Source organism: Musa acuminata, chromosome BXJ1-5 (assembly GCF_036884655.1).
Source record: "Musa acuminata AAA Group cultivar baxijiao chromosome BXJ1-5, Cavendish_Baxijiao_AAA, whole genome shotgun sequence".
Lineage (NCBI taxonomy): Eukaryota > Viridiplantae > Streptophyta > Magnoliopsida > Zingiberales > Musaceae > Musa > Musa acuminata.
The window spans coordinates 47,335,820-47,349,562 of NC_088331.1; the positions used below are offsets into that span (position 1 = coordinate 47,335,820).

General features: G+C 42.5%; 2 protein-coding genes across 2 annotated transcripts; both read right to left on the bottom strand.

Annotated features, from left to right (window-relative positions):
• Nucleotides 1-4,690: 4,690 nt before the first annotated feature.
• On the bottom strand, nucleotides 4,691-7,728 carry LOC103986215 (ricin B-like lectin R40G3). Its single transcript, XM_009404149.3, has 4 exons — nucleotides 7,089-7,728; nucleotides 6,606-6,728; nucleotides 5,950-6,178; nucleotides 4,691-5,099 (listed from the first exon to the last, which is right to left on the bottom strand). Coding segments are annotated over exons 1-4 (918 nt in total). The 5' UTR covers nucleotides 7,653-7,728; the 3' UTR covers nucleotides 4,691-5,097.
• A 491-nt stretch (nucleotides 7,729-8,219) lies between these two features.
• LOC103986214 (rhamnogalacturonan I rhamnosyltransferase 4) lies at nucleotides 8,220-13,384 on the bottom strand. The gene is made up of 8 exons (XM_009404148.3): nucleotides 13,010-13,384; nucleotides 10,573-10,640; nucleotides 10,367-10,455; nucleotides 10,129-10,291; nucleotides 9,755-10,044; nucleotides 9,470-9,674; nucleotides 9,240-9,397; nucleotides 8,220-8,876 (listed from the first exon to the last, which is right to left on the bottom strand). The coding sequence occupies exons 1-8, from the start codon at nucleotides 13,347-13,349 to the stop codon at nucleotides 8,615-8,617; spliced, it is 1,575 nt and encodes a 524-aa protein (XP_009402423.2). The 5' UTR covers nucleotides 13,350-13,384; the 3' UTR covers nucleotides 8,220-8,614.
• Nucleotides 13,385-13,743: the final 359 nt, after the last annotated feature.

The following is a 13,743-nucleotide window of genomic DNA, read 5'->3' on the forward strand; positions in this document are numbered from 1 at the left end:
CTTGTTTTTCCTCTTAAAGAAAAAAGAGGAGACTCTGCAGCAACTCTCGATGGTTTCTTTCAACAACCAGCATTTGTCATTAGAGGAAGGGCAAATTGGATTGTCTCGATAGGCTTCGGTGAACGAAGATGAGGAACTAGCTAGAATGTGGAGCAGCAGAATGGGTCCAATGGGAGCCCACAGGATGGTGGATTGGCTCAGAGGGGCAGTGCTGATGTTGCTGTCACCCAAAAGGACATGATTACCGGGGACCATGTCGGCAGGCTCGTAGAGAAAGAGCGATGGACGGCAACTTGTTGTCCAAGCCATCACCTTTTGATCCACACTGGATGTGTGTGTGCAGATGGCAAACAGGTTCGGAGGCTGTGAAATAAAAAGCTGCTGCTTTGCTGGTGTCACGCACTAGAGAGAGGAAATCAGGAACTTTGAGCATGTGCATCTCTTACATGCATGCTCTATCTTCTTTGAGAGAGAGAGAGAGAGAGAGAGAGAGAGAGAGTGCCAAGGAGAAGAAAAAAGGTGGGAGGAGGGGAAAGATCAAGTTGCTTGATGTGGTCCTCACCCGCACAAATCAAGTAGCATTCCAGAATTGGGTGGTTTGAGGTTTGGATTTGCCTCGGGAATTGCGAGAACATTGCCCTGTAAAGGGTGTCCATTCCATCGTTCTCTTCCGAGGGTGGATGGATCCACTGTTCTTTGTTGTTACTTGTCCATGGAGACCGCAGCCATCCATCCATCTGGTTTGGTATTAGCCGCTTCTCGTCTGCCTCATGAACTAATCCAGCATCTTCTTGTCCACGCTGCATTCAATCCAAACGATGCAGCAACCTTCTTCATCAGACTCCATGAACAATGAACGATGAACAGTAGTACATGGAGAATCATTCGAGGATGAGCTCTCCTGTTCACCTACTTGTTTTGGTACGCAAACACCATATGCTTCCTATCCATCATTGTGTCTTCTCGCAAGTGTCCAGTGAAGTCCCTATAAGGAACATTGCCTCTAGGGAGGGGCATCACCAGCTTCTTCTTCTTCCGGCCGGGAAGGAGAGACCAAAGAAGCGGTGGAGGAGGGTTTGGTTGCTGTAGCAATAGCTATCAAGATTGATGACCGCGTCAAGAAAGAAAAGGCTGCGAGTGACATGAACAAAAATCAAATCTCGATTGCTACTCCCTTTCTCCTTTCCTTGGATTTGAACTTTGCATCGTAGACATGCACAGAAAAGTAGATGTCGACATGGATGAGTCCCTCCATCACCCATCCATGTGCTGCAGTGGAAAAGGGTGTTCCTCTCTTGTACCGGGATGAGGTAGAAAACACATAAGATATGCTATCTTCTCGATGACAGCAGCTCCGTGAGTTGCTTGTGAAGAAGATGAGGTAAAACACACACAACTCCAATCACACGAGAATCCATGAGAGATATGGGTGACTCGTTGATGACAGCAGCTTCATGCGTTCCTGTGAAGATCTGGCGCAGAGTAGTTCTGACACAGATCAGGAAATCCTTGTTCTATCTGTTGACATATTGCTATTCCTCTTCCTTGTTTCTTTTTGCCTTGTTGGAAGTAATGTAATTTGTGAGCTCGTTAGATCTCTCCAGACTTGCGCCTCGCAATGGGCTTCTGCAATTCTCTATTTACGATTCACAGGTGGATCTGCCGCCTTCCGTCGAAAGAAGAAAAAGATCAGAATTTGTTTTACCTGCCGCTCTCGGCAATGGCCATTGATGATGCCCAAGGGTTGCAATGAGAAGCGCAGTGAGCTCAGCCACCACCTTTTCATATCATTTTGCAGTCTGGATTTACCACCACCATTGACGCTGAACAGCCCTGCTTGCACTACTGCTGTCTCCTCTCTTCTTATCGTTTTGTTCTTGTGATTCATATGATGTGAGACTTGATTCCTGTGCAGGAATGTTAGATCTCCTCCTGGTTTGGTGGATTTAGTAACAGTGATCCAATGAGCTTATGGATGGTAATCTAGTAAATGAGATTTGTTAGATCTCCTCGCTGTCCTTTTAAGCTTAATCTTGTTAAGCTGGATAAACTGTGGTACATTTTGTGTGGATGCATGCACCCATAATTACTATAACACACACAGAGAGAGAGAGAGAGAGAGAGAGAGAGAGAGAGCTTATCCTCGATTCCATTTCATTTCAAACTGCAGCAGCATCTTTGGGTATTTAAATCCTCAAAATGTCTTGATGCTACTCTATATAAGAACCTGAAAGCTTTCTGCAACCTCCAAGCCTCTCTGTCTCCCTCCCTATTGTGCATGGATTTCCATTGCCATGTTCAGTCCTGCCTCTCGACATCTCTGCCGGAGCTCTGACGAGCGGTGATAGGTCTTGCAGAGACGATCCATCCAGGTTTCAGCATTGCTCTTCTCATCCGTGGCTTAGCATCAGCCTCAGAAAGTGAGGTGCAGCCAAGGATGACTTGCCGGCCTTCTCATTTGGATTTGCTCTCCCTCGAAGGGAGTTTAGAGAGAGAAGCTGGCAAGTTGTCTTTGGCTACATGTTGCTTCCTGAGCCCTCATGTTAGGCCTGAGATGATCGTTCCTCCTGTGGTTAGTATTCGAATGCATGCAAAGTAGGTTTTCTTTCTTTCTTTTCTTTTCTTTTGACTTTATTGCCTTGCAAAACAATTATTAGAGAATTTTATGCACATTTCTTCTGCTCCATTGCAACTTAACAGTATGGATTCACCAAAGCAGATGTACTCCTTGTGGAGGTGATGCCAAAGTAATTTGACTCGGGTAATTCATTCTCCAAGTGAATGATTCATCCTCTTTTTCTTCCTACAGTTTTTGTGTTCTTAGATTTGGTGTTCCACCACCTACTCTCCTCTCTCACTGAATCAAACATGGAATTATTTGTCCACAGCTATGTTCATATAATTCGTAGCATGATTTGGACAAAACTCTATGCCTTGAAAGAGCCATCATACCAAACACAATGGTTCAGGGAATTGATCCAACTGAAGAACCTAAAACATCTATAACTGTAGATCTGTTCTTACCATGCACCACCATTGCTTCATGTTCTCTAAATCTGATTCATGTTTGCAACTGTAGGAACTTCATGTGTTGAAATTTAGATATCAAATCGAAGAGGTGATTGATTCTTCTTTCTTCGACTTCCAGGTTGTATAGTCTCTTGTCTACTTGCCAATAATCAAGTCAATTATTGGCTTGATTTATGTATGTTATTGTCAGACATGACTGCATGGGTTGTGTTTATGGACTGTTTGAGATGATGCAATGGGTAGGAGGAACCTTGACTCCTTCATTTAGCTGTCTTTTTAGGGCAAAGAAGATGAGATGGTGGAGTCCTGACAGAGTAGCTTAGGGAGCATATCTGCAAATGGTTGTGCTAAGAACAAGGACAGTGGCCACAATGTAGGTGGTGTGCTATGGAACATCACAGCTGATGAACTCACAGTAAGCTGACAGCAACCTGATGAATCTTTGCGGCTGGTGGAGTCATGGATGAGGATGAACAAGTATGTGCCATCAGCTTTGAAACTTGGAAGGTTTCTTTGCACGAGATCAACGATGATCTACATGAAGCATGGAACTGTTCACTGGTATGAGATGATGACATGAACTGATGCTTAGTTGATAGCAGATGGGATGATCCAATGAAGCTCTCCATCTTCTTCAAACTTGGGACTCCAAACTGTGTCACTGAACATGCAGCAAATGGAGAAGAAATCCAAGGGAGAGACATCACATCATGTGTATTCCAACACAGTAGTATGAGAAGATTACAACTCCATTGTTGACCCCCAACAACTCATGAGGAAGCACAGAAAGGCATACTAAGGACACATAGATTTGAGGCCTTTGATAATATGTTTTCTAAGGGGGCAAAAAAAAAAGTGATCATTTTACAATGAGAGCATAATGTTTAAATTCTAATCAATATTAATTTTTTTTTATTTAAGAATATTTTATATGGTCCCCAAATACAGAAACACTTCTCTCCAAGTGATGAGGGATAGATACAAGCAATTCTTAGGTTGAAACTTCTGTAGATATATATATACCCAACCTATTACATTAGCAGTAGTGATGTTCTCTTGCTGGCTTCTGAGCTTAATGTGGATTAGATAGTTGATTTCCAATCAATGGGCAAATAGCTATGATAATTATCATTAAAAGATAATAATACAGGTACGGTCAGCCTCTACCATCAACCTACAGGTTTATGAAAATTGTCATAAAAAAAAAAATCTTCTAAGCTACAGTTTAAGATCCTAAAAAACCTAAAAACGCATCGAGCACTCTTATCATGCAACAAGACGATACAGCAGTAAGACGGTGAGTACCATTTTCTTCCTCTCCTTTAATATACCGACACATAATACACCGATATGAATTAAACTCGATCATGAGTCAACATAGAACATAGATGCAGTATGATGTCACTGGCTACAAAGATTTTCTTAGTTTCCGTTCAGAGAGCTCTACTGCAATATAAAACAATTCAGGCACTCGATGATCTCGTAATCACAATATTGTTTCCTACACAAATCTTATGTGGAACACTTGGAAGTAGAATCTTTTGACATGGCTTAAACCATTTGCTAAGGACCACACCTGATAATACAACCTTATGATAGACTTCATTTCTTACCATTTTGTCGGTATTAAAGGAATTTTCCAAATAAAACCCAAGGACAATTGACGGACTAATCTCTTCTTATTTCTGAGTCCATAGCAAATAACCTCAAAGCAAAATAAAGGGCTTCAAATTACAATGCTAAGAAAAAACCAACACAATAAAAGAAAAGATGATGATGGAGATCACAGACATCCATCGTACACCACCAAGCAAGCATACAAATAAGACCGACAACTAGTTGTCTTACATAGTTTAATTAACACTTAAGGCAGACAACTTACGAATACCACAAAGAGGCTTAGTGACATGGATGCACACCAAATACCTGAACAGCAGTCTTGCTCGGAGAGGGAAACACAAGTTCACCTCGGAGCTCTTATTCTCCAAAAGAAATTATTAGCAGAAACCCATAAGGTTCATATGATCTGATAAAAGACAGGTGAGGATGCAGACACCGTCACATTTCTCCTGCATTCAGAAGATGGTTAAGTGTAAGGTTACAATGCATATAATCGATGGATTTGAAGGAACAAGTGTTTCCATACAAAATCCATCTCAATTCCAGGCAATTAAGGGCACAATTTCATGAAACAATTAAAAAGATATTCATCATTCGACATAATAAAAGGCTTAGTGTAAAGTGTGATGTGCAACTGTAGCTCTTCTCTACATCCCTTCTCTTCATTGAGTCTCACATATCAATCATCATTTCTGAAGAGAAGCCAGAAATGGGAACTTTTGTAAATGAAATGAATTGTATGGGGAATTACTCGGTTGCAACTCGAGATAAATTCATCACATGCCTCGTATATGCACCTTCACCTTCAAATTATGTTATCAGTGATACTATGTATGCCCTGAGCTAGTGCAGCATTTTAGTCGGATCTTCCTCTAACAGCAAGAGGCTCATCAGAGAAATCGAAATGCGTACCATTTGTGTGTCATCAAGAAAGGTCACCCGAAACAGCACCTCCCTCAAATTATTGAAACCCTATTGTTTCAAGATTCTTACTACTGCAGCTCAAGATACAGCCACAGAGACCTCTTATTCCCCACTCATCAACTTGCCTAAAGGTTCATCCCATAATCTCTACTAACTAAAGCATATAAATAGTTCTCCTTCAGTAAAAGTTTATCCCGATATCTCTACAACCAAAGTGAATGGTCAGATTGAGGACTGTTAAATGCCAAAAAGAAAGAATTGATTCAAGAATACGCTTTTGCACACTGTCCCACCCTTCCTTTTCATATGCTTTAGCATTAATATTTTTGGTATCTTCAAATCTATTATGAAAACAAATAATATCCAAGGACTTACAGTAAGGAACAATCTTCCACCTCTGGTTATCACCCTTCAGCCACTCCCAGAGCACGACAAAGGTTCCATCTCGGACTCCTCCATGGTCCTTGTCCCCATGTAAGGCATCAAAGTTCAACCGAATGTTGTTCACCATTCTTATGCATCGGAAGCCATCACCTGTGTCCCTGCTCTCGGTCCAGAGCACTGACTCATCAAGATAGTCTGGTTTGTATGGAACCAGCCGAACCTGCAAACAATTTTAAGAAAGAGACTCCAAATTCTCACAGAAGTTCTCAAGAAAGCAAAAAATGTTCAGACCTTCGATAAGAGACTTGATGAAGAAATTAACCCATTTACGACCGCAATCTCCTAAAACACATTCTTTATGATATATTTCTGTCAGCTAAATGACTATGAAAAGTTCATAACTTCGATAACTAAAAGACTTGAAGGAGAAATCAGCCCATTTATGATGGCAATCTCACAAAGGAGGATCATGTTACATCTCCCTGACAATTTTTTAGGCTGAAAACATTCTCAAAGGCATAGTTCTGTAATTTAAATGCTTACGATGCAAACAAACTCAATCCATAAAATTTAACACGTTACCATAGAAAAATGAGGGAAGATACGATGAATCAAAGCAATGGCTACGCAAATAAGGCTAAACTTACAGGGTGGGTTGCTCCAATGGAGTGCTTCACGGCTTCTCCAGTAGCCTTATTAATGAGAGAAAAACTTGGGAAGCCCTCTTCATCCTTTACCTTGGTGCTATACTTCATATCCTTGATCCAGTGCTGCCAAAACACATTGCCAGTGAGCAGACCTCAAGAAAAAGAGATTCTGATCCCAAATTCATGATTCATGCAAACTTGAAACTGAGCAATAATTATAGAGATATGACAGTTTCATTACAGATCTCAATGACTTTTTACATACCTTATCGGCGGCAAAAGATCCACGTAGCCGATTCCAAATAATTAGGACTTACCCACCTTGTTGTTGTTGTTATTGTGCAGTTTCATTACGAAGAACAAATACAAATACAATGGAAACGATTTAAAATTTTCGATGTAAAAATCTGATTTTTACGAGGGAGAAGAAAGTCTAATTCCAAGAGAGGTCGCATAACGATTGCAATTTGCTTAGAATCTTGCCTGGGACGGGTCGCTGGGATCGTTGCGGGAGAGGATCACCTTCCCGTCCCTGATAGAAAGAGAGTAGTTCTCCTCCGCCCTGGTGAAGATCCTCACGGTGGGCTGACGAGGCCGCGATGGCTCCTCCTCGCAGCCGTCGCGGCCGCCAGAGGAGTACGGCGTGGGACGGCGGTGGTGGAGCTCGTCGCCGCCTCCACCCCCACCGTAGTAGCCGCCAGCGGGAGGGTGGGGGCGGGACTCGCCGTACCCCTGCGTCACGTGCTGGACGGGCGGGTAGGCGGGTCGGCCGTACTCCTCGGCACCGCCGCCGTGGTAACCGGGAGCGGGAGGTTGGGGGAGGGTCTCTCCGTACCGGGCCCCGCCACCGTGCGAGACGTGTTGAACGGGAGGGTGGGCAGGGCGGCCGTACTCCTCCTCAGCGCCGCCGCCGCCGTAGTAAGAGGAGGGAGGAGGCGGCTGGCCGTGGTGGTGCTGGCCGGGCGGGGGGCAGCGACGCTCCTCCCTCTCATCCTCCTCGTTGCGGCGTTGCTGGTGGTGGCGGTGGTGGCCGAATGGGAACTCCATTGGGGATCAGATCAGCTGTTGGCACACGACGACGGTGCTGCCCTCCGCTTCGTAGCGATGGGAATGGGGGAGCACAATAGAATTATGGGGAGCTCCAAGACGACACGTGTCGATAGATCCAGTGACTTCCGAAGAAGGCAATCCTCTCCGTGCCGCGTGCGAGAGGGTACGTGGCTCGCCTGTCCGCGTAGGCCGGGAAACACTAATCTCTTGGAGCAGCTGGGATGAGAAGAGGTGGGGCCCGTCGCAGTGATGGGAGGAATCTAAGTGTCCCCTGTCTCTAGCGAGACAGGTCAGCACCACGCCCGGAGGGAGAGGACGACGACTGGTTGCCCCGTCGCGATCGTGCGCTGTAGTGGAGAACCATGCGCCGCGTCGCGACTCAAGTGACGACTAGGGCACCAGCACCGAACGTGCAGTACGACCCTACACGAGTCCCACGACTGTGTCGGTGGCTGGACTCGTGACTAGTACGATGTCTCACAGAAGGTGTTCGGAGAAAGCAGCTTCATGTAATCACATAACCTTTCAGATCCACATTGCATACCAGATAAATGATGCAAACAGTTCTAGCAACCAGTAGAGATGATACTTTGAGAATGCATCTGCCAAAATCTTGCTAAAAAGAAGACAGTAAAGATATCTGATTTCAGTTGTGTATGGTGCTGTAGTCACAATCTACGACACTAAAAATATATATATCGAAAATCCAAGAACGGCGATACGCCTCAAGCAATCACAGCCAGAAGAATGGCAGGGGAGGCGCCCGCAAGCTTTCCGATCCTCGCATGATGCCAGTAGTCAAAGGTCCGTGGCAGCCTTGGCTTAGGCTTTGCTCATAAAATTAGGGTTAACCAAATTAACAATTTAGTCGGCTATACATCGAGCTGCAGATAGCTGGTACTCCAGGTAAAGGAATCATATATCTGGGAAGGCAACAGGAATTGACAGCAACAGCAACTTTAGATATCGGATTTTCTTGATTCAATGTTTGAACTCCTTGGAGGTCCCGTGCATTCTTGAGGATTAGCATAGAAGTAGTCCTCGTCTTTGGGGCGCCCGGGAATAACCTTCCTTAGTGTAGGTTGACCCATCCTGTTTTTGTGCACTTCCTTAACTGCGATCGAGAACTGGTCCCACGATAGTTTTCCATCCCGGAGAAGATCCAAAAGCTCTACGAGTTCTCGTCGATCCAACACAATTGTCCTACGAAAGCCTGTATACCTACACACAAACAAGAGAAACCCATAAACAAATATTTGAGCTGGATTCACATGGAAGAATGAATCTTAGCGACAAATGTAGCACACAAGTTTTAGTTCACAAAGTGCATAAGATAGGTAGCAAGGATCCATCAGACCTAGGAAGCATGTTGGCCTCAGTGGAAAAATGAGGTGTAATTAATCAGAAAGTATCTGATGAGGCATCTCAAATGAAACTCCAGAAAGAAGTGTCACTATCATATAGATATATCCTAATTATTATGAGAGATACTTCACATCTATATTACTGAAAAGCAAGAATCTCAGGAAAAAAGAATTCTTGTCTTAGAAGATTAGAAGTGGCAAATCTGATGAAAGATCAAACCTGCGATGTCCTTCCACAACTTTAGCCATATTCCCATCATAAGTGGGGACAAAAACATCACTTGCAACAGAGACTAGATAGTCCAATGCTGCCATCTGAGTTGAATGGTTCTGGAAAGGCCTCAGTTCATCAGCGCTAAGAAGCATCTCCTTCCTAACCTGAAGGGTTAAACTACCGATAAGAAAATTGTATGCATATTTCATTCAACTGCCCAAGGACAGAACGCTTACAATTTTGGGATACGAAGCCCTCAACGCAGCCAGTCTCCTTTCACCACCATAGATTCCACCAGAGGCAATGTATATTAGAGTGTCCCTTTTGAAGCCGAGAGCTTGTAGTACCAATGCTGTTTCTTCAGGAGTAAGAGGGCACAAACCATCCAATCTTTTCTTTTCTGATACTATTTCCTTCTCTTTCCACCATGGATATGCATATCTTGAAGTGCAAAGGTCCCAACAAATCTTTTTAATAATTGAAGAGAACCGTGAATAAAGATTAAATACTAAATAGCAAACCTCATCCTTGTGAGTCCTTCGGTTTCTTTGTCAGAACATCCATGTGTGCAGCCAGAAAAAGAGAGCATATCCATCTCATATCGCAGGTGTAGAACGACAAAAAATCCACTTCTCCGAAGAATTGAAATAAGCTTATCACCTAGGGCCTCAATTTCCGGTGTAAATCTTAATGCCTCATAGTTAACACGACAACGAAGCCTTTGGAGACGTAAAGGAAGTCCGTTATTTGCGAGACGAGCATCGGTTCTATTAAAATGAATTACCTTGTGCTTCCTTATAAGAGGTAAAATCTGTAATCAAATTATTTGTTCAAAGATTACATTCTTGGAATAAATAGCAACCGCCATTGACAAAAAAAGACTTTCTTAGCTAACCTGCTTCAAGTAGTATTTCTCACTAGACCAGCTGACTGGAGGCATCGAGAATGGTTCAGTGTGGATTTTTCTGCCGAACTTTTTAGGGAGTGATTTTACAATCTTAACTTCATCTCTCAAAGAATTAATAAAGTGATTTACATTGAATATGTCACCAAAATCACTGCAATTAGTGCATGTATTAGTTTAAAGATATAACTCTTGAACAACAAGAGAAAGCTAACCAAGAGATCCATACCTAGGATCAGCCCAGAAAGATGTTTTATCAAGTTCAGGAATTACTAGTGTTAGATTCAGATAACGTGCTATAGTAACCATGTCACAAATCTGCAAGAAACAATAATAGTTATAACATATTGACAAGCAACTTGAATGCAGCGATATGATATGTTGGCAAACAAAATTGAGGAGATGCATGAAATGGAAATATAAAGATATACAAACCGCTGCTCGCATTTGATTTAGGCCCCCATTGCATGATACTTTGAGATAACCATTACTTTTGTAAACTCCTGATCAAGAGTTAAACATGTTCTCAATATGTCAAAATAAAATGTGAGAGAAACAAAAGGAAGAAAAAACAACTTTAGCCAGCAATATTTCAGTCAGTTGAACATCCAGAGGATATAAATCTGATGTAAGAACAAAAAAAAGTTCAATCACCAGAATTTGCTTTGATTATGCCACTCATTGCATTATCAACTTAGAATAGTGCATGAGTGGTAAGTAGTGCTTTCCGCACCCACCCTTTTGAAACAACGAACCAAAACGATGCCATATATTTTCTAATAATAATTGGTGGAGGTCATAATTTGATCACAGTAGAGAGATTTATTGGTGTTACAAAGAACATTTAATTATATCATAAAAGTGGGTGTTTGAAGGTGTAATTCTTAAAGTGGATGGATAAAGAATCTCCTGTTATAATAGTGCTTTAAATGACCATATAAAATAAGAAACATATCACCACATTTGCTAGGATCGGTAAATATGTTAGCATAATAACATTGGTCTTTAAATTATGGAAATGCTACTTTCATTATTGTCCTTTCTATCTCCCTCTATGAAAATTCAATATTGATATCCTAACTTTCCACTTTATGTAATAAGTTAAAATGTTTAAGACTACAACTTAATCTACTTGACCTTAATAAGATATATCTTTTACTTTTCTAAGCACAAGAAATCTAGTAATAAATTGTTCTTCATGAGTATTAGTTACTGAACTTTGTAACCAAAGGGTTCTTACAAAATAATCAATAACCATGCAATTTTAGCTAAAGAAAAAGGAAAACTATATATATATATATATATATATATATATATATCTAGCAGCTCTTGGTACTTAAAAACCATTCAATAATGCTTCGATTCCTCAGTTTACCTTTATTTTGTTTACGTTGAGCACTGAGGACAATCAACAATGCAAAGTTCTCTTTCTGGGAAGTTCCCATATCATTCACCTTATTATTACCATCACATGTGACACCGAATCCAAGCTTACCAATTAAGCACAAGGAATAAAAAGATACGAATTGCAGTGTCAATGCCATTATATTCCAGTATAGGTCTCTAAAATAATCAAAATGTAAAAGAGGGTTAATCAGAGTTTATATGCAAGAATCCAAGTGATACTGCAAATGATTCGTGCACACTGAACAACACAAATCCATCAAAAAACCAGTCAAATGTTTCTTTTTCAGGGTTGTGTCAAAATATAGGGGAATTTTGGAGGGATTTTCAACTCTTAGAGGATTAACTGGAAGATGGTATACAATCATAAAAATTTGGTCATCTCCAGCAGAGCATAGATAACTGAGAGAAAACAAGGATTAAAATCCTGCTAGCCAACCACGGCATGGATAGTTTAGTCAGGTGAATATCAATGTTTGATAGCAACACAGTGACGATACTTGGTTTATCCAGATGCCAAATTAGGATGAAGCCCTGATAAGTAAATAAATCAAACTTGCAAAGCATTCCAGTTCTAGACTAAAAGTTAAAGAAATGTTAGGATCCAAATTCAGTTTATTCAGATGATAAACAAACATATGACTCATTGCTTGACATCCTAATTTGGGGTTAAACCTTAAAATATCCAAATTTGGTGTTTCCTTTTGTAACAACCTAATTTAATCCCATATTGGAAGTGGATTAAAACTTATATTGACTTATAATAACCGATGGGCGTACTCTTATTAACTTGGGCTTAATTATTTTGGACCAATGATTTAAGCTCACCAAAGTTTACAGATCAATTATTCCATTAAAATTAAATTATGATATTTTTTTTCAAATTAATTGGTCAATTATTCTATTAAAATTATTCTATTCATAACCCAAGGATGTGAATATGATTTGTTCAGCTCATCTGTTCGCCTTTGGTTTTGGGTTGCTCTCTATAATTTCTAGGATTGGAGGTGAATTCCACAGGGCTTTTCTGTTCTGAAGTAAACAACTTGGAACTGCTAAAGATCCGGCAGAAGCCAAGTCTCCTACACAATCTTAAGGACTCGCAAGTGAAGACATTGCAAGCACATGGACCTGCTGGCGTGACTCTAATTCGAAGCTTATCCACCCAGACGGCTAACACTAACTCCAAGTCCATGCTTGATTCTAATTCAGTCGTGAAGATGTCATAAATAACAATGTCTAAGACGAAAGAGAAAAAAGATCCAATTTGTGTTCCCATATCCCATTCCGATGATCCACATTCAACTAAATCAAGAGATCAAGCACGCTAGGAAGTCCGTAGACATATCGGAAAGAAATTAAGAAATCAAGAACCGAGAAAGAAGGCAACTTTCGGATCAAACCGTAATAAAGATGAAAATTTGGTGCAAGAGAGGAAGGAGGAGGAGGAGGACAGATCGGGACTCACTCCGCGGGAGGAGAGCGGGCGGCGAGGAGAGGGACCCAGAGAGCGCGTGGTCCTCGCGGCCGAGGACGGAGAGATTGGCGTTGGCGTTGGCGTTGGTGTTGGCGTCGTCGTTTCCCTGTCCGGCGACGGCACCACCGCGGCGGTCGAAGCAGGCGGGCGGCCACGACTTTGGGAGACGCGGCTGCCACACCGAAGTGAGCTGCATGACCGCCGTCCAGATGAGGATGCTGGACCCCACCCGCAGTACCCACGTCCGCATCGCTGCCCTCCGCCACGCTCCCCCGCCGAACGCCCTGCTCGCCGGTGGCGAGGGCTTCCGCGCCCTCGTGTCGTCCACCATCACCTCCGATCTCTCCCCCCACCCCCCCTTCCCCCCCCCCCCCCCCCCCCCCAACGCACACAGGAGCAAACACCCAATCAAATCGGCGCCTGCATTGCCGTTTACCACGCCGATTCAGGGCCACAAAGAAACGGATAACCAAAGGAAAGAACTCGAAACCTAAATCAAGACGAGAAGCATGGGAGAACATTAATTTACCCTTTTTGAGAACGAAAGGGAGAGGAGGAAGGAAGGAATCGAAGAGGGGAACCGTAGGAGAGAGTGGAGTCGACGAGGAAATCTCGAATGCGACTGTTCGCCCGCCGATGATGGATTTGTGCTACTGAACTGGGAGGCGTGGGTGAGAGTGTTGGAGTTGGAAAGAGATGCCTCTTTCTTCCACGGAGCCTTTCAC

Coding starts and splice junctions, on each gene's coding strand:
- LOC103986214 (XM_009404148.3), bottom strand. CDS start 13,349: ATGGTGGACGACACGAGGGCGCGGAAGCCCTCGCCACCGGCGAGCAGG. Junction 10,456..10,572: donor TAAATCAAATGCGAGCAGCG/GTTTGTATATCT, acceptor TGTTTCTTGCAG/ATTTGTGACATGGTTACTAT. Junction 8,877..9,239: donor GTTGTGGAAGGACATCGCAG/GTTTGATCTTTC, acceptor GTTTGTGTGTAG/GTATACAGGCTTTCGTAGGA.
- LOC103986215 (XM_009404149.3), bottom strand. CDS start 7,652: ATGGAGTTCCCATTCGGCCACCACCGCCACCACCAGCAACGCCGCAAC. Junction 6,729..7,088: donor ATCCCAGCGACCCGTCCCAG/GCAAGATTCTAA, acceptor GTGTTTTGGCAG/CACTGGATCAAGGATATGAA. Junction 6,179..6,605: donor CCATTGGAGCAACCCACCCT/GTAAGTTTAGCC, acceptor AATTGTTTGCAG/GTTCGGCTGGTTCCATACAA.